The sequence below is a fragment of the Nyctereutes procyonoides genome, unplaced genomic scaffold (genome assembly GCF_905146905.1).
Source record: "Nyctereutes procyonoides isolate TBG_1078 unplaced genomic scaffold, NYPRO_anot_genome, whole genome shotgun sequence".
NCBI lineage: Eukaryota > Metazoa > Chordata > Mammalia > Carnivora > Canidae > Nyctereutes > Nyctereutes procyonoides.
Genome location: NW_026575126.1, coordinates 66,121,725 through 66,143,670, shown reverse-complemented (window position 1 = coordinate 66,143,670; position 21,946 = coordinate 66,121,725). Strand labels below are relative to the sequence as shown.

The 21,946-nt window shown below is 41.7% G+C and overlaps 1 protein-coding gene across 3 annotated transcripts in view; it reads left to right on the top strand.

The window, feature by feature from the left end:
• The window catches only part of LOC129519231 (zinc finger protein 271-like), a 30,591-nt gene extending 8,724 nt beyond the window's left edge, over positions 1 to 21,867 (top strand). For 2 of the 3 annotated variants that reach the window (XM_055339571.1, XM_055339570.1), the window contains 3 exons: positions 5,138 to 5,279; positions 5,550 to 5,645; positions 7,930 to 21,867. In XM_055339571.1, the coding sequence (XP_055195546.1) occupies positions 5,138 to 5,279; positions 5,550 to 5,645; positions 7,930 to 10,484 (2,793 nt within the window). In that variant the 3' untranslated portion in view covers positions 10,485 to 21,867. Of the gene's footprint in view, positions 1 to 2,301; positions 2,420 to 5,137; positions 5,280 to 5,549; positions 5,646 to 7,929 lie in introns of those variants that run through there. The other variant, XM_055339572.1, reaches the window with a different exon arrangement.
• The last annotated feature ends 79 nt before the right edge of the window (positions 21,868 to 21,946 follow it).

The window sequence follows — 21,946 nt, the reverse complement described above, 5'->3', positions numbered from 1 at the left end:
TGCTATAATTACAGGTGTAAATATTTCTTCAAGACCCTGCTTTCACTTCTTTTGGGTATATACCCAGAAGTAGAATTACTGGGTCACATGGTAATTCTGTTTTTCACTTTTTGCAGAACTACCATGCCCTTCCATAGAGGGCTGTACCATTCCACATCCCCAACAACAGTGTGCAAGGGATTCAATTTCTCCACATTCTCTCCAGTGCTTGTTTTTTTTTGTGTGCGTGTTTGTGTGTGTTTTATAGTAGCCATCCTAATGGGTGTGAGGTGGTATTTCATTGTAGTTTTAATTTGCATTTCCCTAATTACCAGTGATGTCGAACATGTTTTCATGTGCTTATTGACCATTTGTGTATCTTTGGAAAAATGTCTGATCAAATATTTTGCCCTTTTAAAAAAAAAAAAAAACAACCCAAGTTTGTATGTATTCATTCATGAGAGAGACACAGAGAGAGACAGAGACATAGGCAGAGGGGGAAGGAGGCTCCCTGTAGGGAGCCTGATGTGGGACTGAATCCCAAGACCCCGGGATCACGCTCTGAGTCAAAGGCAGATACTCAACCACTGAGCCACCCGCTCAACCACTGAGCCACCCAAGTGTCCCTTTGCCTATTTTTGAATTGGATGTTTGCTGTTCTTGTGGTGGTGGTGTTTTTTTTAAAGGAGTCTTCTATGTATTCTGGGAGCTAATGCCTTATCAGATATATAATTTGCAAATATTTTGTCCCATTCTGTGGGTTGCATTTTACTCTGTTGATAGTGTCTTTTGATGCACAAAAGTCTTAATTTTCAGAAAGTCCACAATTTGTCTTTTTTCTTTTGTTTCCTATGCATCATATCCAAGAAATTATAGCCAGATCTAGTGTCATAGAGATTTTGCCTTATGTATTTTTTTTCTAAGACTTTTACAGTTTTAAATAGTACATTTAAGTCTTTGATCTACTTTAAGTTAATTTTTGTATGTGGTGTTATGTAGGAGTCCAGCTTCATTCTTTGCCTGTGGATACCCAGTATGTCTAGCACCATTTGTTGAAAATGCTGTCATTTACCCATTGAATTGTCTTGGCACCCTTATAAAAAATTGGGACACCTGGGTGGCTCAGCGGTTTAGTGCCTGCCTTCGGCCCAGGGCGTGATCCTGGAGTTCCAGGATGGAGTCCCACATCAGCCTCCCTGCATGGAGCCTGCTTCTCCCTCTGCTTGTGTCTCTGCCTCTCTCTGTGTGTGCCTCTCATGAATAAATAAAATCTTTTTTTAAAAAAATTATCTGACCACATATGTGAGGGTTTAATTCTGGGCTCTCTATCCATTGGTTTATCTATTTGTGTACCTGTGCCACACTGTTTTCGTTTCTGTAGCTTTGTAGTGAGTTTTGTAATCAGGAGTGTGAGTCCTGCATTTCTTTTTCAAGATTGGTTTTGGTATTTGGGGTCTCTTGAGATTCCATGTGAATTTTACGATGAGTTTTTCTATTTTTGTAAACAAAATCACTGGGATTTTGATAAGGATTTCATCGATTCTGTAGATGGCTTTGGATAGTATTGACATCTTCACAATATTAGGTTCTCCAATCCATGAATATGGGTTGTGTTCCCACTTAGCTATGTCTTTTATTTCTCTAAGCAGTGTTCTGTGGCTTTCATTGTACAATTTTTCACCTCCTTTGTTAATTCCTAAGTATTTTATTCTCTTTGATGCTCTTGTAAATGAGATTGTTTTTATAATTTCCTTTTCAAATTGTTGTTAGTGTATAGAAATGCAGCTGCTTCCTGTGTGTTGATTTGTATCCTTCCCACTACTTTGCTGAATTCACTTATTAGCTCTAGTAGCTTTTTTTTTTGTGTGTGTGTGTGTGTGTGTGTGGACTCTTTAGGATTTTCTACATATAAGATCATACCATTTGCAAGTAGATATAATTTTACTTCTTTCTTTCCAATTTGAATGTTACCTTTCTTTTCTTTGTTTCCCCCACTTTTTTTTTTTTACATAATTGCTTTGTCTAAAATTTCCAGTACTAGATTGAATAGAAGTGGTGCAGGTGGGCATCCTTGTCTTGTTCCTAATGTTAGAGGAAGAACTGTGCTTCCACCAGTAAGTGTGATGTTTGCTGTGAACTTTTCATGTACTACTTTCATTATGTTGTGGTGGGTTCCTACTTTCTTGAGTCTTTTTTTTTTTTAAGATTTTATTTATTTATTTATTTATTTATTTATTTATTTATTTATTTATTTATGAGAGAGAGAGAGAGAGAGAGAGAGGCAGAGAGGCAGAGACACAGGCAGAGGGAGAAGCAGGCTCCATGCAGGAAGCTTGACGTGGGACTCGATCCCAGGACTCCAGGATCACACCCTGGACTGAAGGCGGCACTAAACTGCTGAGCCACCCGGGCTGCCCTCTTGAGTCTTTTTATAATGAAGGTGGGTATTGGATTTTCTCAGATGCTTCTTCTGCATCAGTTGAGATTACTGTGTTTTTTTCCCCTTCATTCTGTTACTGTATGGTATATTGTGTTGATTGATTTTTATATATTTTTTTTGATTTTCATATTTTGAACCATTCTCACATTCCAGGAATAAACCACACTTGGTCATGGAATGTAGTCCTTTTTATATGCTTTTGAATTTGCTTTGCTAGTATTTGTTGAGGATTTTTGCTTCAGTGTTCATAAAGGATAATGGTCTGTAGGTTTCTTGCGGTGTCTTTTCCTGGCTTTGGTATCAGAGTGATGCTGGCCTTACAGAATGAGTTAGGAAGTGTTCAGTCCCCTTCAATTTTCTGGAAACGTTTGAGATGGGTTGGTATTAGTTCCTCTTTAAATTTTTGGTAAAATGAAACAGTGAAGCTGTGAGGTCTAGCACTTGTGTTTGTTGGGATATTCCCCGTTGCTGACCCAGTCTCCTTACCAGTTACCTATTCAGATCATCTATTTTCCTTCTGATTTAGTCTTTTTATTTATTTATTTATTTTTTATTTATGACAGTCACAGAGAGAGAGAGAGGCAGAGACACAGGCAGAGGGAGAAGCAGGCTCCATGCACCGGGAGCCTGACGTGGGACTCGATCCTGGGTCTTCAGGATCGCGCCCTGGGCCAAAGACCGGTGCCAAACCACTGCGCCACCCAGGGATCCCGATTTAGTCTTTTTTTTAAATTTTTATTTATTTATGATAGTCACACACAGAGGGGGGGTGCAGAGACATAGGCAGAGGGAGAAGCAGGCTCCATGCACCGGGAGCCCGACGTGGGATTCGATCCCGGGTCTCCAGGATCGCGCCCTGGGCCAAAGGCAGGCGCTAAACCGCTGCACCACCCAGGGATCCCTCTTCTGATTTAGGGTTGACTGGGTTTTGTGTTTCTAGGATTTTGTCCATTTCCTCTTGGTTATCCAGTTTGTCGGCATACAGTTGTTCATAGTACTCTCTTATAAACCTTTTTATTTCAACAGAACTGGTAGAAATGTCCTTATTTTCATTTCTGATTTTAGTAATTTGAATCTTCTTGTTGCCCTTAGTCCATTTAAGTAAAAGCTTGTCTGTTTTGTTCATCTCTTCAAAAAACTGTCTTTTGTTTTCATTTTATCCATTGTTTTTCTTTTTTGTTTATTTTTGTTTATTTCTATTTTTATTATTTCTTTCCTTCGGCTGGGTTTGGGTTTAATTTCTTCTTTTTCTGATTCCTCAAGTTATAAAGTTAGGTTGTTGATTTGAGAGCTGTAACAGCGATTGCTTTCATGTCCTCGCTGGCTCCTCATTATCTTCAGTGTCATACCTGCCACCTGCAGAGGGCCCAGGATGCTCCATTGTAAAGGAAACAGTAGGTTGTCTATACTTAACTTTTAGCCAGGGGGAAAAAAAAAAGATAAATTAAGCTTATCATTATTATGTGAATTAGCAGAATGTATATATTATCTATCAAGAAATAAGTAAATTGGGGCAGCCTGGGTGGCTCAGTGGTTTAGTGCTGCCTTCAGCCCAGGGTGTGATCATGGGGCCCCGGGATTGAGTCTCACGTCGGGCTCCCTGCATGGAGCCTGCTTCTCCCTCTGCCAGTGTCTGTGCCTCTCTGTTTTTCTCTGTGTCTCTCATGAATAAATAAATAAAATCTTAAAAATAAATAAATAAATTGGAGGTACCCAAAACTTATCGCTAGGATGGGGTGAACTATTTTGGAGTCATTAAAGTATAGGAATAAACCCAGACTTGTTCTGTAATGTCTCTTTGGACACCTGTGCAGATCTTTATCTTCTTACAGTCCTACATACCATTCTCCTGTCACTTCTGAGTGCTTCTCATGGCTCCTTGGCTCTGCTTATGTAGTGGTGCCACATCAGTGAAAATCTCCTGCTATGTTCTGAAGCCCAACCTGACAACACAAAAGAACCGTATTTTCTACCATTATTTGATACTAATTGTAAATGACTCTAGCACAGTTCTTATGATACCTTATTATAGGATAAATGTTCCAAAATATGATTTGTCTCCTTATTAAGACTTAAGCTCCTGGGGCACCTGGGTGGCTCAGTCAGTTGAGCATCTGACTTCTGATTTTGGCTCAGGTCATGATCTCAGGGGCCTGAGATCAAGCCCCCTGTCAGGCTCTGTGCTCAGTGGAGAGTCTGGTTCTCTCCTTTGCCCTCTGCTCCTCTCTCCACTTGCACATGCGTGCACGTGTGCTCTCTCTCTGTCTCAAAAAACAGGATTGGTTTAGCTTAATCTTGGCAGGCTAGGACAATTTCAGAAACACAGGAGGAACTTTAGTTTTTTTGTTTGAATTAAGTTAATACTGGGTTTTCCCATCATATCACTTTATCCTACAGGGTATAAAGAAGGGAAGGTATAGAATTGGCTGTACTATTTTATGGTAAACTCTCAAACATGTTAAGACTTATGTCCCTTTTTTTTTAATTTTTTTATTTATTTATGATAGTCACAGAGAGAGAGAGAGGCAGAGACACAGGCAGAGGGAGAAGCAGGCTCCATGCACCGGGAGCCCGACGTGGGATTCAATCCCGGGTCTCCAGGATCGCGCCCTGGGCCTAAGGCAGGCGCCAAACCGCTGCGCCACCCAGGGATCCCAAGACTTATGTCCCTTATGTCTGTTTCATGTCACCCAATATTGATCTCTTTGGCTTGAACAGAAATGTGCTGGTCAGGGATCCGTGTCATTCAGGGACGTGACTGTGGAGTTTACCCGGGACGAGTGGCTACAACTGACAGGCACACAGAGGACACTGTACCGGGATGTGATGCTGGAGAACTACAGCCACCTGGTCTCCGTGGGTGAGGGGTGTTACCATGTGTTTCTTTTCTTCTTTCATAGCTGCCAGAATCTGTGGGCTATTGGAGTGTTTAATGATACTGTGTGTACATCTCATGGGTCAAAGATGTTCTCATTTGGCACAGAAACAATATTGTGTTCTTGCCTCCCTGATGAAAGGTGCAAACGAGCACCTTTATCATGTAGCTCCTGCAGCTGCACCTTCCTCATCCTCCAGGGGCCCTGATATCCATGCCACTTGTGACAAGTTTTACCCTATATCCCACTCACAGGGTGTCACCTCACCAAACCAGAAGTGATCTTCAGGCTGGAGCAAGGAGAAGACCTGTGGCCATTAGAGGGAGAATTCCCAGACCAGGGTGATCAAGGTGAGTTAGTTATTGTGGAGGAAGAAAGAAGCCCACAGAAATCAGGTCCCAGATGGCTTGGTTTTGAGGTTGGTGTGTGTTTCTGTAGTTCAGTTTTGGTCCCTCAGACTTTCGGATGTGACTGAACAGCAAGCTAACAGGCCCCCTGATCACCTAAATTGCCCCCACAGTGTCACTTGCAAATACCAGTGCTGCCATTTTCTGCCTCCTACTTGCCACTTGTATTCTTGGTGTTGGAGATATGCCAGTGAACATAACAATGTTCCCGAGCTCCTAGAGCTTACAAGATAGTAGGATAACATAGATGAAAATGAGAAAATTTACTAATCAAGTGGTGACAAGACCCCTGAAGAGAATTAAAGCAGGCTAAAAGGAGAGAGAGTGGGATGTACTCTTTTAAAAGGTGGTCAGAGAATGCATTTTTGATGAGGTGTGCATTAGAGCAGGTAGCAGGATTCTGGGGATTCCAGGTAGAAGGAACAGCTGGGCCATGCTCTTGTGGCAGGTGTTTGCTGAAATAGCAGCGGGCCATTATGGCTATAGGGATGCATTTGAGAGGGACGTTGGTAGGAGATGACTTCAGGGTCATAGCCAGAGCCCCTATATCTTGCCCTCTAATATCCTACAGGGCAAGGTAAGGCTTTGATTCTGATTTAGGTGAGGCGGACAACTGTTCATGGATTTCCACAGAAGAATGTTTTAAAAGAATTTCTCTGGCTACCGTCCAAAGAAAATCAGAGATGGGCATGAGGGTAGTTGATGAAGGTAGAAGCAGAGACAGGATACAGAGCTGGCTCCCTCAGAGGACCACCAGAATCACCTGCTGTTATGGCAGATTTGAATTGATTGCTCACACTGACAGTTTCATACCGCCTTGGAGGAAAGTGAACAAAGTCAGGTTATTTATAGGATTTGAGGGCATGGTTTCAGGTATATTTGTAACACAGGAGCTTGAGAACTATTGAGTAAGGACCATAACCTAATAGTTTAGGATGTGTGGACACAACAAGGATTGAAGAGTCCTGGAGAATAAGTTTATTATTTACTGGAAAGTTGAACAATTAATTTAAAAGATTTTTGGGGAAGATTCTGAACTGAACAGTAAACTTACTTGCAACTTTTAGCTTCCTGGGCAGGTTTCCTGGAGTAGTAAAGTCTTGTTATGAAAACAGAATACTAATCAAGTTAACACAGATAGTGAGTAGGCTGTGTGGGTGTGGATGGTTTCAGCTCTCAGCGGAGCAGACATGTTTGCAGTGGTTCAGATGAGAAATGATGGGGACTTAGAGTTACAAGCTGGTGCAGGTGAGGAGGTTGGCCTGCATTATGCAGAGAGGAGGATTTGCGGCTGAGTCAGAAGTGGCCTGTGAGAGAGGGAGTTTGCAAGGGTTTAATCGGAACAACATGATGATGAGGGTAGGTGGTGTTTACTGAGATGGGAGATTGGGGAGGAGTGATTTGGAGGAAGTTTAAAATTTAACATCTAATAATTCTAAAATCTGAAGTCCTTTATATTTTAATTCTATTTTGATAGCCAGTCTATTCTGATAGCCAGCTTGGTAGGTTTGTTAAATCAGTCTTCAAAAACAGTATTACATTCTGTATTACATTTTACCATTTCTTTTTTTTTAATTTAATTTTTTTTTTTATTTTATGATAGTCACAGAGAGAGAGAGAGAGGCAGAGACACAGGCAGAGGGAGAAGCAGGCTCCATGCACCGGGAGCCCGATGTGGGATTCGATCCCGGGTCTCCAGGATCGCGCCCTGGGCCAAAGGCAGGCGCCAAACCGCTGCGCCACCCAGGGATCCCACATTTTACCATTTCTTGACTGAAGTTCATTTTAAGAATTCATAAAAACAATATTTCCCTGCATTTTTGGATACTCAGACTCACTGGTGTTACTTCATCTGAGTGCCATTTTGTCTACATATAAAATTACTGAGATTTACTTCTAATCCTTAAGGATTTGTAATTCTTTCTCCAGTGCTTTTAGCACTGAATTCTATTACAGATGTCTGAGATCAGCTTGATTTTTTTTTTTTTTTGTCTTAAACATGACTTCAAGTTCTGGGGATGTGATGCACAGCAAAGGGTCTATAGCTAATAGTACAGTAAGCACAGTGGAAAGTTGTTGAGAGTAGATGTTGATCTTTCTAACCACACACAATTTAACTTTGTTAACTAAGTAAGGTGATAGACATTTTAGTTATCTTGGTCTTGGTAATCATAGGAAATGTATTAACATTTTTAAAGTACACTTCATTTTTCTTATGACCTTACAGACAGGAGTGAGGAAGACCAAAATGAACATTTGTGGCGAGTTTTACTCATCAACAAAAAGTCACTGACTAAGAAGAAAGATAACGTTTTCAGAGAAATACCCCATCAAGATGACTCATGTGGAAAAAGTTTGAAAAATGTTTCAGAATCAATTATTAGTGATAAAAATTATTCAAGTAAGAACTCTCATGAAATTAATGCATGTGGGAGGTTGCTTTCTGATAATAACCAAGGAGACACTCACACTGGAAAGAAACCTGATGAATATAACCAAGATGAGAAATCCCCAAGCTGTAATAAGGACTGTACTGAGCAGCAGAAAATTCAGACTTTGGGACCACTTTTTGAATGCGATGAATGTAGAGAAACCTCCCGTAATAAGGCAGCCATCGTTACACCTCCAAGGACTCAAACAGAAGACAAATCCTGTGATTATAAGGAACTGGGGGGAAGTACCAGTGATGAGTCAGCCCTGGAAGTTCTTCAGGAAGTTCACACAAGTAAGAATCATTGTGAGGTCACTGAGTGCCTGAAGTCAACCCTCTTAAAACATCAGACAGTTAATTTGGAATCTAATGAAAATGAGAATAAGTCCTATCTCACTCCACCTTCTGAAACTCACAGAGGAGAGAAAACCTTTGAATGTAGTTACTGCAGGAAATCTTTTTACCAGGAGTCCCACCTGACTCAGCATCAGAAGACACACATAAGAGAGAAACCCTGTGGAAGTAATAAATCTGGAAAAACCCTTCAGAAATCACAACCCACAGACCCTCCAAGATCTCATGCAGGAGAGAAACCCAGTGAATGCAGTGAAGCCCCTGTGCAGTCAGCTCTTTCTGATCAACAGAGGGCATGGTCAGAAGGGAAGCTTTATGTGTGTAATGAATGCAAGAAGTCTTTTCGTCATAGCTCAGCCCTCAAAGTCCATCAGAGGACTCACACAGGGGAGAAACCATATGAATGTAAGGAATGTGGGAAATCCTTCTGTGTAAAATCGAACTTAACTAAACATCAGAAAACACATACAGGGGAGAAACCTTTCAAATGTAATGAGTGTGGAAAAACTTTCTTACAGAAGTCACAGTTTGCTGACCATCAGAGAACACACACAGGGGAGAGACCCTATGGATGTAATGAGTGCGGGAAGTCTTTCTACTATAAGTCAGCTCTGCATGTACATCAGGGGAAGCATGCAGAAGAGAAACCCTATAAATGCACTGATTGTGGGAAATCCTTCTGCTATAAGTCAGCCCTAATTATCCATCAAGTATCTCACACTGGGAAAAAACCCTATGACTGTAATGAATGTGGGAAAACCTTCTGTGTGAAGTCAAACCTTACTAAACATCAGAAAATTCACACTGGTTTGAAACCTTATGAATGTAATGAGTGTGGCAAAGCCTTCTCTATGAGTTCGATCCTAATAGTACATCAGAGAACTCACACGGGGGAGAAACCCTATGGATGCAATGAATGTGAGAAGTCCTTCTATAAAAAATCAGCCCTCACTAAACATCAGAAAACTCACACAGGGGATAAACCACATGAATGTAATGAATGTGGGAAGGCCTTCCATATGAAATCCACCCTGATCATACACCAGAGAACTCACACTGGAGAGAAACCCTTTAAATGTAATGAGTGTGAAAAATCATTCTATGTGAAGTCACTTCTTAATATTCACCAGAGAAATCACACAGGAAAGAAACCCCATGTATGTAGTGAATGTGGGAAAGCCTTTTCTATGAAGTCTAATCTCACTGATCATCAGAGGACACATTCAGAAGAGAAACCCTATGAATGTAATGAATGTCAGAAGACCTTCCGCCATAAGTCAACTTTAACCGTACACCAGAGAACTCACACAGGGGAGAAACCCTATAAATGTAATGAATGTGGGAAATCCTTCTATATGAAGTCAGCCCTCAGTCAACACCAGAGAATACACACAGGGGAAAAACCTTATGAATGTAAAGAATGTGGGAAAACCTTCTTCCAGAAGTCACACCTCACTAAACATCAGCGCACACACACAGGGGAGAAACCCTATGAATGTAAGGAATGTAAAAAAACCTTCTTCCAGAAGTCCCACCTCATTGAACACCAGAGAACACACACTGGGGAGAAGCCCCATGAATGTATCAAATGTGGGAAATCATTCTGTTATAAGTCAGCCTTAACCATACATCAGAGAACTCACACGGAAGAGAAACCATATAAATGCAATGAATGTGAGAAATCTTTCTGTATGAAATCCCACCTCACTGTACATCAGAGAACTCACACAGGGAAGAACCCTTTTGAATGTAAGGAATGTGGGAAAACTTTTTATGTGAAGTCAAACCTCATTAATCACCAGAGAACTCACACAGGGGAGAAGCCCTATGAATGTAAGCGATGTGGGAAATCCTTCTGTATGAAGTCGACCCTCACAGTTCATCAGCGCACACATACTGGGGAGAAGCCCTATGAATGTAACGAATGTGGGAAGTCCTTCTGCAAGAAGTCGACTCTCACAAAACATCAGGTAATTCACATAAGAGAGATACCCTAAGGTGCAGGAAATGTGGAAAACCCTCATGTGTGAAGTCAAGTTTTGTGAACTTGAGAACCCACGGGAAGAAATCTCAAGACTGTAATCAGGTGGAGAACTCTTACTGTGGGGATTTAGTCTTTAATTGCAATCAGAAGACACACATGGTGTGGGAGTTGGTGGACTCTCTCTGGAATGGATATTGGATACATTACTAAATATCGGAGAACTTGCATGGAGAGAGAGCCCTGAGAATGTCCTGTATGTTAGTGTCTACCTATGAATCTAATATATGTCTCAGAGGAATCAGCCAGAGGGCTAAAATCAGTAAGAATGCAACAAAAGTATAAAGGGATTTACAGAGTCACAACTTACTGATCATCAGGTAATTGATACTGGAGTGGAACTAAATAAAGGTTTTACATGCATGAACAGTGTTGAGGGAAAAAGATCAAACTCTGTATAAGAAAAGTATTAATATTGAGGGGAAATCTATCAGTTTGGAAATGTGGATATATTGTTTTCTCTAGAAATAATGTAACACTAGAAGTCATGATTCTGATGTGGTACCAGATTTTGAAGATTGGTATAAGATGTGTCTGATGCTAATGATGCTTATTGTGGGAATATGAGGCCTTTGGAAGAGTATGGTGGCAGTGGCTACTTGACAGCACCAGATGCCTCAGGTACACCTGAGTAATCAAGGCTTTGGTATGTTGTACATAGCATACATATGTCTTGTACGTTTGCCTTCCATAGCGGGTATTGAAATGGGTGTCCGTAGGAAATATCTTCCCATAGCTTAATAATTATCATGACAGATTTCACATTAAATGCCCCCAGTGTATGTTTGTATGTGTGTAGTACAGTATGCATTATGAGTGACATGTTTAACAAATTGAAATACTATATCCCAACATACTGTTAAGAAGAAAGGCAAAATACACACCACCATAGGGCATGCTACTTTCTATGTAAGAGTTGAGAGGAAGTAATATACACATACACACAATTGCTTATTTTTTGTAAAGAGAAATACTAGAAGGATAAACTACAAACTAATAAAAATGAGTTCCTATGGAGGCAGGAGCAAACATGGTGGAGTCAGGGATGGAAGCAAGATTTCTTTGGTCATACCTTTTAATGAAAGTTTGACTTTTGAACAAATGTAAATTATTTATTTGTTCCAAGATAGAAAAATAAATCATTCTGAAATTGAAAACACATCAACTTTGTATCAAATTGGTAGCTAAACAGAGAAAATAATTGTTATGAGAAACTTTTGAACACAGAATTATGACTATATGTCCTTAACAGGGTATGTTTAAGAACAAAGATCTGCAAAAAATTATGAACACCACTCATTAATTTTTTGTTAGTAATACTGGTGTTACTTTGGATCTAGTTTGTGTATATTGTAAGATAAAGCAAAATAAACTGTTAAAGTTAACCAGGAACCAAACTTCCAGTTTAAGAGAAAACATGACCATAAAAATGAAAGAACTTACATAAAACTCTGCATAATAAGATATATGAACTGAAAGTATCAGTCATTTTTAAAAGTGTATATATGTCTTAGCTCTGTCCACTGAGGGCCTGAAAGCAGTTGCACCCCCTGTAGATGAGATTTGGCGCCAGCATGTCCCTCGAGGAACCAGGAGTCCTTGGAAAAACAGCTGCCTCTAGCTCTGGGTCCTGAAGTATCCAGGGTGAGGCTGGGACCTCTTGTGTCAAAAAAGCAAGACATACTCAAAGATTAAGGTCAAAGGTCCCAGAAGCTACCTTGGGGGGTTTCTCCCTGGCCAAATTTGATACTCTGATGGTCAGACAGACCTACTGTAATTGGCTCAACATTTGAATTTAAAAAAATGTGTCCACATCAATGAAGAAAAAGAGAAAGGGGCTTGGGCTTATTTCTGCTGTTGGAGGCGAGTCTTAACACAAGCTTCTTATTCTGTAATTAGAAGGAAAGAATTTTCACCCTGCCTTTTTAGTAGGAGCAGTTTCAGGAAGGCTGACTGTTATAGAAGTGTCAGCTAATAAATGTATAAGGAATGTTAGAATTTTAAAAATTGCTAACCCCTAGGACACCTAGGCAAAGATTGTCAGTGGATGCCAGGATCATTAAATGCAAAGGAAAGAGTATTTGTGCAATGCCAGAGACTCTCCCACAGATATCTCCCTCACTGACCCTGGAAAATGTACACCTTCACAATGGAATGACTGCCCCACTTTCACCAGTGATAAAATGCAGCAGTCTCAACAGTGGTGACATCGTGTGCCTCTTGCGTGAGGTCTATGCGTTGCACTGTAGCATGCTCTTGCCAGAGTATTTCATGGGAGTTTAGTGTTTAGTCTTTTAGTTCACAGAAAATACAAGAGAGAGAGGAAGAGGGGAACAGCTTCAGTGGAGAAAACAATCAAATCCAGAATGTGGGGCATCCACCAAGACAGTTGGCCTGGTCTCGTCAGAAGTTAGTCTCATTTTTTTAAAGATTTTATTTATTTATTCATGAGAGAGAGAGAGAGAGGCAGAGGGAGAAGCAGCCTCCAAGCAGGGAGTCTGACATGGTTCTCGATCCCGGGTCTCCAGGATCATGCCCTGGGCTGAAGGGGGCGCTAAACTGCTGAGCCACCCAGGCTGCCCAATTAGTGTCATTTTAAAAAGAGGGAAAAGGCCAGCGGGACTCTTTCAATCCTGATATTAACAAGACATAATCAGATGCAGTGCATGATCCTTGATTGGATCCAAAAAACATCCAGCTCAGAAAGACACCATGTAGGTACTTTGGAGGCATTTGGAAGAATTTTTTATTTTATTTTTTTATTTATGATAGAGAGAGAGAGAGAGAGAGAGAGGGGCAGAGACACAGGCAGAGGGAGAAGCAGGCTCCATGCACTGGGAGCCCGACGTGGTACTCGATCCCGGGTCTCCAGGATCACGCCCGGGGCCAAAGGCAGGCGCTAAACCGCTGTGCCACCCAGGGATCCCTATTTGGAGGAATTTAAATGTGGAATGGGTATTGGAAAATATTAGGGAATTAGAGTAATTGTCTTCAGTGTGATAATGGTTATGAATGTGAGTTTCTAGGACACTGTGCAGAACAGGTGAACTGTCACATCTGCAGCTGTGAAGTGGTTTGGGAAAAGAACGTGTGCACAATTAAATGAAGCAAAAAAATAGGAAAACAAAATTTGAGCAAGTGTTGAGCACGGTTGTCAGCACATGGGTATTCACCCTTTCCTAACAGCTCTGACAACTGTTCAACAAAAGCACCTCACCTATTCTCTGTGTTTTTTTGGGACTAGCGATGACTGTTGTTACTGATCTGCTCTTCAATAAAGCCAAATGCCTTAAAAAAAAGTGTCTTGGGCTTGCCTGGTTTAATGAACACACATTCATAAAGTGCAGAGGCAGGGTCTAGCTGTTAGCAAGCGCTTAAAATAGAGTTGTGTATAGAAAACACCCTTCTCTTTCCAACTCCCGTTGGGATTGGTGAGGGTGCAGAGGCACGTGGTGCAGGCCGCGTGTGAGGAACCCAGCAGCCATGTGCACAGGCACATTGTCAGAGACTGCCCTGATCCTTGCTTCCTGCTGCAGACAGGTTGCTTATAGCGGGTTGGCAGCTCCCATCCCCTTCCTCCTTGATGTGGCCTGCTTATCCTCCCTAACCACGAGGTGTTTGGGACTGGAAGAAGGACCAGAAACTGAAGTATGCAGGTGGTTTTGGGGCAAGGTTTTGTCATCAATAAAGAATCAGGAACAGAATGGCATTGTCCATCTGGATCCCCATTGATTGCATCTTGTGACTCAGGGCTGATAGGATAGTGAGCTGAGGGAGGGCAGGACCACGAGCAGGGACACTAATTGGTGGATTCACCAGCTCAGAAGCTGCTGTGTACCAGGAAGACAGGTCATTATTAGATTTTTTAGTTTACGCCTGTTGGAGTTGAGGTTTTTTTGATTACTTGGAGCTATGAGGCATCCTAATGTATACAGAGGTATGCATTATTTTTTAATTCTGTAATTTGGAAGTGTTAGATACAGGAATTTGGGAGCAAGAATGATTTGAGAAAATGATTCAGTGACTGCTTTCTGCCCTGTGAATTTCCATGCCATGATGAAATCATGTTATTTCTGGTTTGAAAGAAGCAGGGCACAGGAAATTTCTTTTTACAACCCAGTTAAGTATTATTCTTTATGTGAGATGACTTTTTTAAAAGAAGATTTAGTTATTCATGAGAGACACAGAGACATAGGCAGAGGGAGAAGCAGACTCCCCCCCGCCCCGCAAGAAGCTCGATGTGGGACTTGATCTCAGACCCCAGGATCATGCCCTGAGCCAAAGGCAGATGCTCAACTGCTGACCCACCCAGGCGTCCCAATATGAGTTGAGTTTTAAAAATTGGTTCATTCATTGATCTTTTCCCACTTTTTTCTTGATGTGACTGATTTTTATTTTTTTTAATTTTTATTTATTTATGATAGTCACACACACACGAGAGAGAGAGAGAGAGAGAGAGAGAGAGAGAGAGAGAGAGAGAGAGAGGCAGAGGGAGAAGCAGGCTCCATGCACCGGGAGCCCAACGTGGGATTCGAACCCGGGTCTCCAGGATCGCGTCCTGGGCCAAAGGCAGGCGCTAAACTGCTGTGCCACCCAGGGATCCCTGATTTTTATTTTAATGAAGTGTTAGCTGTCCTTACGCCACTGAATTAATCTTTTTGTCCCCGACTTGAAATACTATCTTTATCACAGACTAAATTATCATTTGCTTTCCTTTTTGTCTGTTAAGCGCTCGTCTCCACATTCTTCCAGAAAGGGAAGCTGATACTACAGAGCTGGCAAATTCCCTGGTGGGCCAGTCACAGGACCCACCCTTCGGGCCCAGTTTAGCTGTTCCTGGGATGGACACTTAATCTGAGGCCAGTGGGGGTCCAGGGGAGCTCCTCCTAGGGCTTTTGGTAGACACGTAGCCCAACGGTTGCTGGTTTGAATGTCAAAGCTGCCAGCAGCTTGGTTGTCTTGGGTTTTCTCCTGTTTGCAGGCAGTCCTGACTCGCAGCTTGGAAATACTGATTCTAGGGATGTTTTCTCTTTTACTGACTTATTTTCTTTTTCTTTTTAAAAAGATACCCCCTGGGGACCCCTAGAGGATTTTTAAAATAAATATTTTATTTATTTATTTATTCATGAGAGACACAAAGAAAGAGGCAGAGACATAGGCCGAGGGAGAAGCAGGCTCCATGCAGGAAGCCTGATGTGGGATTTGATCCCCAGACCCCATGATCTCAACCTGAGCCAAAGGCAGGATGCTCAACCACTGAGCCACCCAGATCCCCCCTTATTTTCTAATCATGCTGAACAAGATGTTTTCAATTACTGTTGCTTTACTATGTTTTTCCATGTATTGAAAAGCACATGTCTCTTCATTCTATTTTTTGAATCTTTCTTGGCTTTTCCCACATTAGTTCTTAGAGACAGTCTCCAGAGTGGACTTACCAGGCTCCTCTCCAAAGCCTCTGGGATTTTGTGTTTAGATCCAATCATCACCCACCAAGAGTGGCACACTCCTGACCTACCTGGCTGGGACCAATCCCCAGTGACCAGAGACGAGGGATTCGTGGCGACAGAGGTCGGGTTCCCTTTCCTGTGACAGGAGCAGACCTTCTAGTTCCTTTACATCTCTTATTATTTGCTGAAACCTAGACTGTTTAATGTTATAATATGGCAACTCTGGAAACCAGATTCTCACCCTCTCCCAGAGTTTTTGTTGTTTTGTCAGTTCTTTTTATGTGCTTTTTGACTTTTTTGTTTCAGTAGTTATGTATTGTGCAGGCACTAAATTTTGTTCCATCAACCCAAGGGTTAGGTGTGTTTTGCCAGCTGGAGCTGAAAAAAGAATTTAAAAAAGAGATAGGAAGGGGAAGAAAAAGAGGAAAAAATGACCAAGGATGGTCATTCCTTGCCCCAGCTTGCTACAGCCAGGATTTGTGCCTTTCCATGCTTGCAGCACAAACCATCTGGGAAGCTGCCCAGACCTGTGACTGAGTCCAGGAAACATGGGAAAGCCCATGCAGCCCTCCTACAGATGGTGGTGCAGCAGGTGAAACCCACCCTGAAACTGTTTGAGGTCTGTAACTCGCCCCCTGGCCTCAGGACTTGGGACTGCAGGCTATTACCATGTGGCAGCTGATTGGAGGTGTGGGGGATGGCAGGTGGGCTATTTAAAGTCCCAGCTCTGGCTGCACAGCTGCCCCCCCTCTCATCAAGTCTCCCCTAGTGGTTTTGAGTTTTGGACTAGATTCTAGAGTTTGGCAGAGGTTGCCAGCTCAGTAGTTGTTCCTGCGGGGTGGGAGGATAGAGCCCTCCATTTCCCTCGTCTGCCACACCCATCAATTCTTGAGCACTTCCCTTTTACAAGTAAATGTTCTATGCTTTTAGTTTCCTGATCAGCCTTGGTTAAAGAGCTTTGGTTCCATTTGGGGAAGAGTAATATTTAGAAATAAAGATCTGAGCACGCATTTTTCTAAAGATAAAAATACGGCATATTTTATTAGGATTACCGCTGATTCTGCTAGAATTGTATTATAAAGGTTTTGAGTGGGCTGCCCTTAACTCTGCTTTCTTCCCATGACTTTCTCCTAGTCGTGTATGTACCACTAGGTTTGAGAGGAACACATTTGTCACAGTTTAGAAGTGACAGTAGTTCATTTTTGTTGGCTAATTCTGTATTAGTGTTGGATTAGCTGCCAAGATAGACAATTGCTATCTCACATACAATCCCAAACTAACAGGTGGTCCAGGGAGGTAGGATAGCCCCATTCCAGGTTGTTCTCCAGAGAATAGAGTCCTCTTAATCCTGGTACTTTCCCATTCCCTAGAGAGGAGTCACTAAAGTACAGAGAATTCATGGGCCACATTTGGAGTGCTGCCTCTTTGGCACAGCCTGTAAACGAAGAATGGGCTTTACATTTGTAAGTAATGTAATAATCACAATAATAGATCAAAATAATATTTTATGTGATGTGAAATTCAATGAAATTGGAACTTTGTGTCCCATAAAGGTTTATTGGGACAGGTACATTCACTACAGAGGCAGGGCTGTTCCCACAAGCCTGAAGTGTTCTCACCTGGCATGTCAGCCAAATCCTGCCCTCAGGTGTTCTCCTTGTTCTCAGGGTAGAAGGTGGCTCAGCACCATGGTTCTGTCACAGCCAAGGAAGGGAGTACAAGGCAGTGGGAAAGGACAGTTCTCTTTTAGGACTCAGAAGATGACAAATTACCCCACTCACACCCCCTCGACCTAAATTCAGTCCCTGGCCTCAGCTAGCTGGGAAATCAGATCTGCAGTGGTGTGCCTGGCTGAAACTAGACGCAAGGGGGATCTCTCACAGAGGGAAGGAAGGTGGACACTGTGGAGTCCTGAGCAGCACAGGTTGTCCCACTAAATGAGTCCTATGACGTGATGCAGATAACTTCAGGGTGGGCACTCCCTCATCCCAGGAAGAATGTTTAAAAGGATGTTTTAAATTAAAGTGCAGAATGACCAACAAATGGAGCAACTACGACCATTTTACTGGAAGTTGCCTTAGGGTGAAGTTGCTAAAAAGGACACAGACATCAATTAGGCACCTAGGCTGCGAAACTCTGGCTGAAACTTAACAGCATATAACACTGAGGATTTTGATTTCTCTGGTCCTTTAATTTTTGTGTGTTTTAATGTTTCTGGAGTCTTGGGGAATAGTGTTCATCATAACATTCAATTTAAAACATTGATTTTCAATATTGGCTTCTGCATGGAAACCATTCTTTACCTGATTCTTCATTCCAAACCCTGATTCCATTCTCTTTCCATTCACACTAGTCTGTATGACCTTGAGCACATTCCACAGCAGCCTGTGTAAGGAAATCTCATTCCATTTTTAAAAATTCATGTCTATCTTTTATCAAATGTGCTACATCCAGATATGGCATATACTCCTAACTGCTGGATAGCACTCTACTTCTTGATCCGTGTTTTACTTACCTCTTCCTGTGACCTAGGCTATCTCGAAAACCTTGTTGACAAAATCATTCTGTATATACATCCACGTGTGTACAGAGTACCTCTGGGATAGAAAAGTGTATTAGTAGGGCCACTGTGTGGGAAGGCACACATGTGAATTTTAAAAGGTATTTCCAGGCCAGTTTACGCACTTCTACAGTATACAGATATTACCAATTACCGTTCATGTCACTATTGTTTCTGCCACTCTGAGCAGTGTAAGGGGTACTTTACTGGTTTAACTTGCCTATTTCTAATGATGGAGGATTCCAAGCCCTGCCTTTTTGCTACTTCGCTGGATATCCTCATGTATTCTAGTTATTAGTCTTTAGGTTAAACCATTTTGCTTTACAGGCCCGAGATTTTTCTGTATCTTTCCATGTGGCAACACAAAAGCTCTTTTTAATTTCATTCTTTTTTAACTTGAGAAATTTTTAATTCATAATTTTCTTCCCATCCTATCTTAAGAACTCCAGGATACGGGTATTATGTCTACTGTGTTCTGAGTCTGTTTATCACATGCATCTCTTCTTCCTGGCATTGTGGGCAAACCACTTGCTGTTATCACACAATCCACTAACTGGTTTTTGGCTGTGTCCATGCCCTGTCCCCCACCTCTTTTAGAGTAACTGTTCTTGCTTCATATAACCAATACACTTCTTTTGAAATCTGGATTTCTACATTCCATTAAGCTTGCCAGTTGTGCAGATGTATGGTGCGGCTCTTAGTAAACTTATAGGTTTGCTTTTTCTAGCATTAATTTTCACTTGGGAATCTGCAAATCTCGGATGATATGACTAACAGGGTGATGGTCTAATCCCTAGTTCCTGTTCTTCAGGGTGGCTTCAGTAGACCTATGTATTACAGGAAAAAGCCCACCCCCAGCCACGAGGCACCCCCTTCCTGATGGATCCTCTGCTCTCAGGGCATGGTATCATCACCAAATGGTTCTCCTCCATCCAAAACAGAATGTGCCCACTTACTGTAATGACCTGGCTGTGGAGTGAGAAGAGGATGCTCCAGGCCAGCACTGTGCCTGTGTCTGTTGTGTCCACTCCTCATCTAGCTGATGCATCCTTTCTGTCTCATGAAGGCACCGTGCTGGGCAATAAGGTGCTTGGGACACTACATTAAGAGCAGCAGAGTGTAGATCTCAATCCCAAGGTTCCCCAGCACCTGCTTCACCACTGTCTGCCTGCTCACACCTCATGCAGGAGCCTCTCCACTGTAGTCTCCTGGATGTGCAAACCACTCTTACTTCCATGGCAGCCCAAGTTGGGCTCTGGGAACAAGTCAGTAGCCCATGTCAGTTCAGTCTGGCAGACATCACAGACTTTAAATTCAGGGAAGGGAAAAGCAATTTATCTGTGATGTAGTCACCTCTGTGATGAAAAGGATAAGGAATTTGCTTATTTACAGGCATTCTATAAAGTGGGCAGTATCTGGGCTGTAGTCACATGGATTATACAGCCTCGCTTGGGGAGCTTAACTGGACAGCCAGCCAGGCACACAGCCATGGAATAAAGAGGGTGATTCTGGGATCTCTGAGAGGATAAGGCCTTGATGTTACCGCCATAGCTTCAACTAGACCTATTTGATAAGTATGAATGAACCACTGTTTCACTGACTCAAGGATGATACAAAAAATTGGGGGAATCTCACATGGCCACCTGCCAGAAGAGCTGTTCCTTCTGCTGAGCCCTTGAAAACCCCTTTCAGAGTTCATCATCCATTCACACTTCAAATTATAAGGTGACTATATATAACGCACAAAAGCTCCCGCTCTGCCCCAATTCCACATTCAGTCCTTGCGCAGGATAGGAGACCTGACATCCTGCTAGTGCTCTTTCATGAACTCAGGCGTGTGCATCTTACACTCTTGCCAGGAACAGTTAAAACTTTTCAAAAACTACATTCCATCAAATTTAAGACAAACCATTATTTTAAGTGCCTCTAGGGAAGAAGAAAAAAAATGTCACTATAGAAGAACATGCCACTGATTCCACTTTCAGAGATACAGAATGAAATTGCTGACATCTTTGAAACTACAAACTAATCACATGACTACGTCATCAGATAGGCAGTTCAAGACCATTCCGTGCACCAGGCCCTTTCCTGTGCAGGCACTCCGTAAGAGAAAAAGAATGTGGTGAATCATTTAAACTTTTAAAATATTTTACTTAAAATGCATACTGTGTATTTAAGCTATAATGACAAACTACTGTGCGAACTCTTTATAGGTATCATTTCAACAAATACACTATGAGTATATTTTCCTACACAAATCTATACAATCTACCAGACTTTTCATTCCTATAGCATACTCACAATAAGCTAGAAGATATGGAGGGAAAGTGCTGAGCAACAAAAACTGGTGCCACAAATGATCAGAATACATGAAAAATACGGCATTTCATCTCAGTGGGCAGGTGTTAATTATTCAAATATAGGCTATGGGGCTAATCACTGGAAAGCAAACGTCCTTACCTCCACACCATATATTATGAATTAACAGTGGAAGAATGATCCATGAATAAAAGAAATTAACCTAAACAAAATTTATGTCATGCATTGTAAAAAGGAAGGTATATCTGACATTGTTATCAGGTTCTAAAGATTCTTAGGTCAATGATGTAACCATTCAAGGAAACATACACATTTAATTGTTTCAAGTTGATTGGTAGTGCCCCGACTATTTACATCAAAATTTACAGAAAATTAGATCAACCTCTCTATCAGTACTTCTAAATAAATGATTTACCTAAAGTCCACTTCTCAACTGCATAATTCCTACAAAGGTATAACTTTGTATCTTCAGCTATCTGCTAACAGAGCAACCTAAATCAACCTGCTCCAAGGTAAATTTCATCTCCTACAGAAGGGACAGTCCAGAAGCAGAGGAGCCACAGCTGGCTGGTTCAGTGGCTCAACATCATTCAGGTCCCAGTCCTCCCAGTCTTTCTGCTCTGCCATGTTTAAATTATAATTCATTGTTGAAAGACACAGCCAGGCATCACATGCAATGAAGGCAATGTTCAACAGAAGACTCTGCTTAACTCTGCACGATTCATTATTTGAACCTTTTCAGAAATAACCTGTCAGCTATCTCCTTTATCTGCATAGAACTGGGTCCTGTGACCATTCTAAACCAATTGCTGGCAATGAGAAAAGGATTATCATTATTAACTGAAACCTGTCAGGATTTCCCCCCATTCCACGAGGAGAAATGGACACCCAAACTCCGCCAGCAAACAATAAAGAGTGAGTAACCAGGGTCACTCAACAGTGTCTGCCAAAAACCCATATGAAGAGTTCTTCATTCATTTACATAGGAATAGAGCACAATTTTTAAAAACACTATCGTTATAAAAAAAAATACAGATAATTCCTAAGTTACATAGTATGTGTGCTCTGCACACTTAATGTAAGCATCCAAAT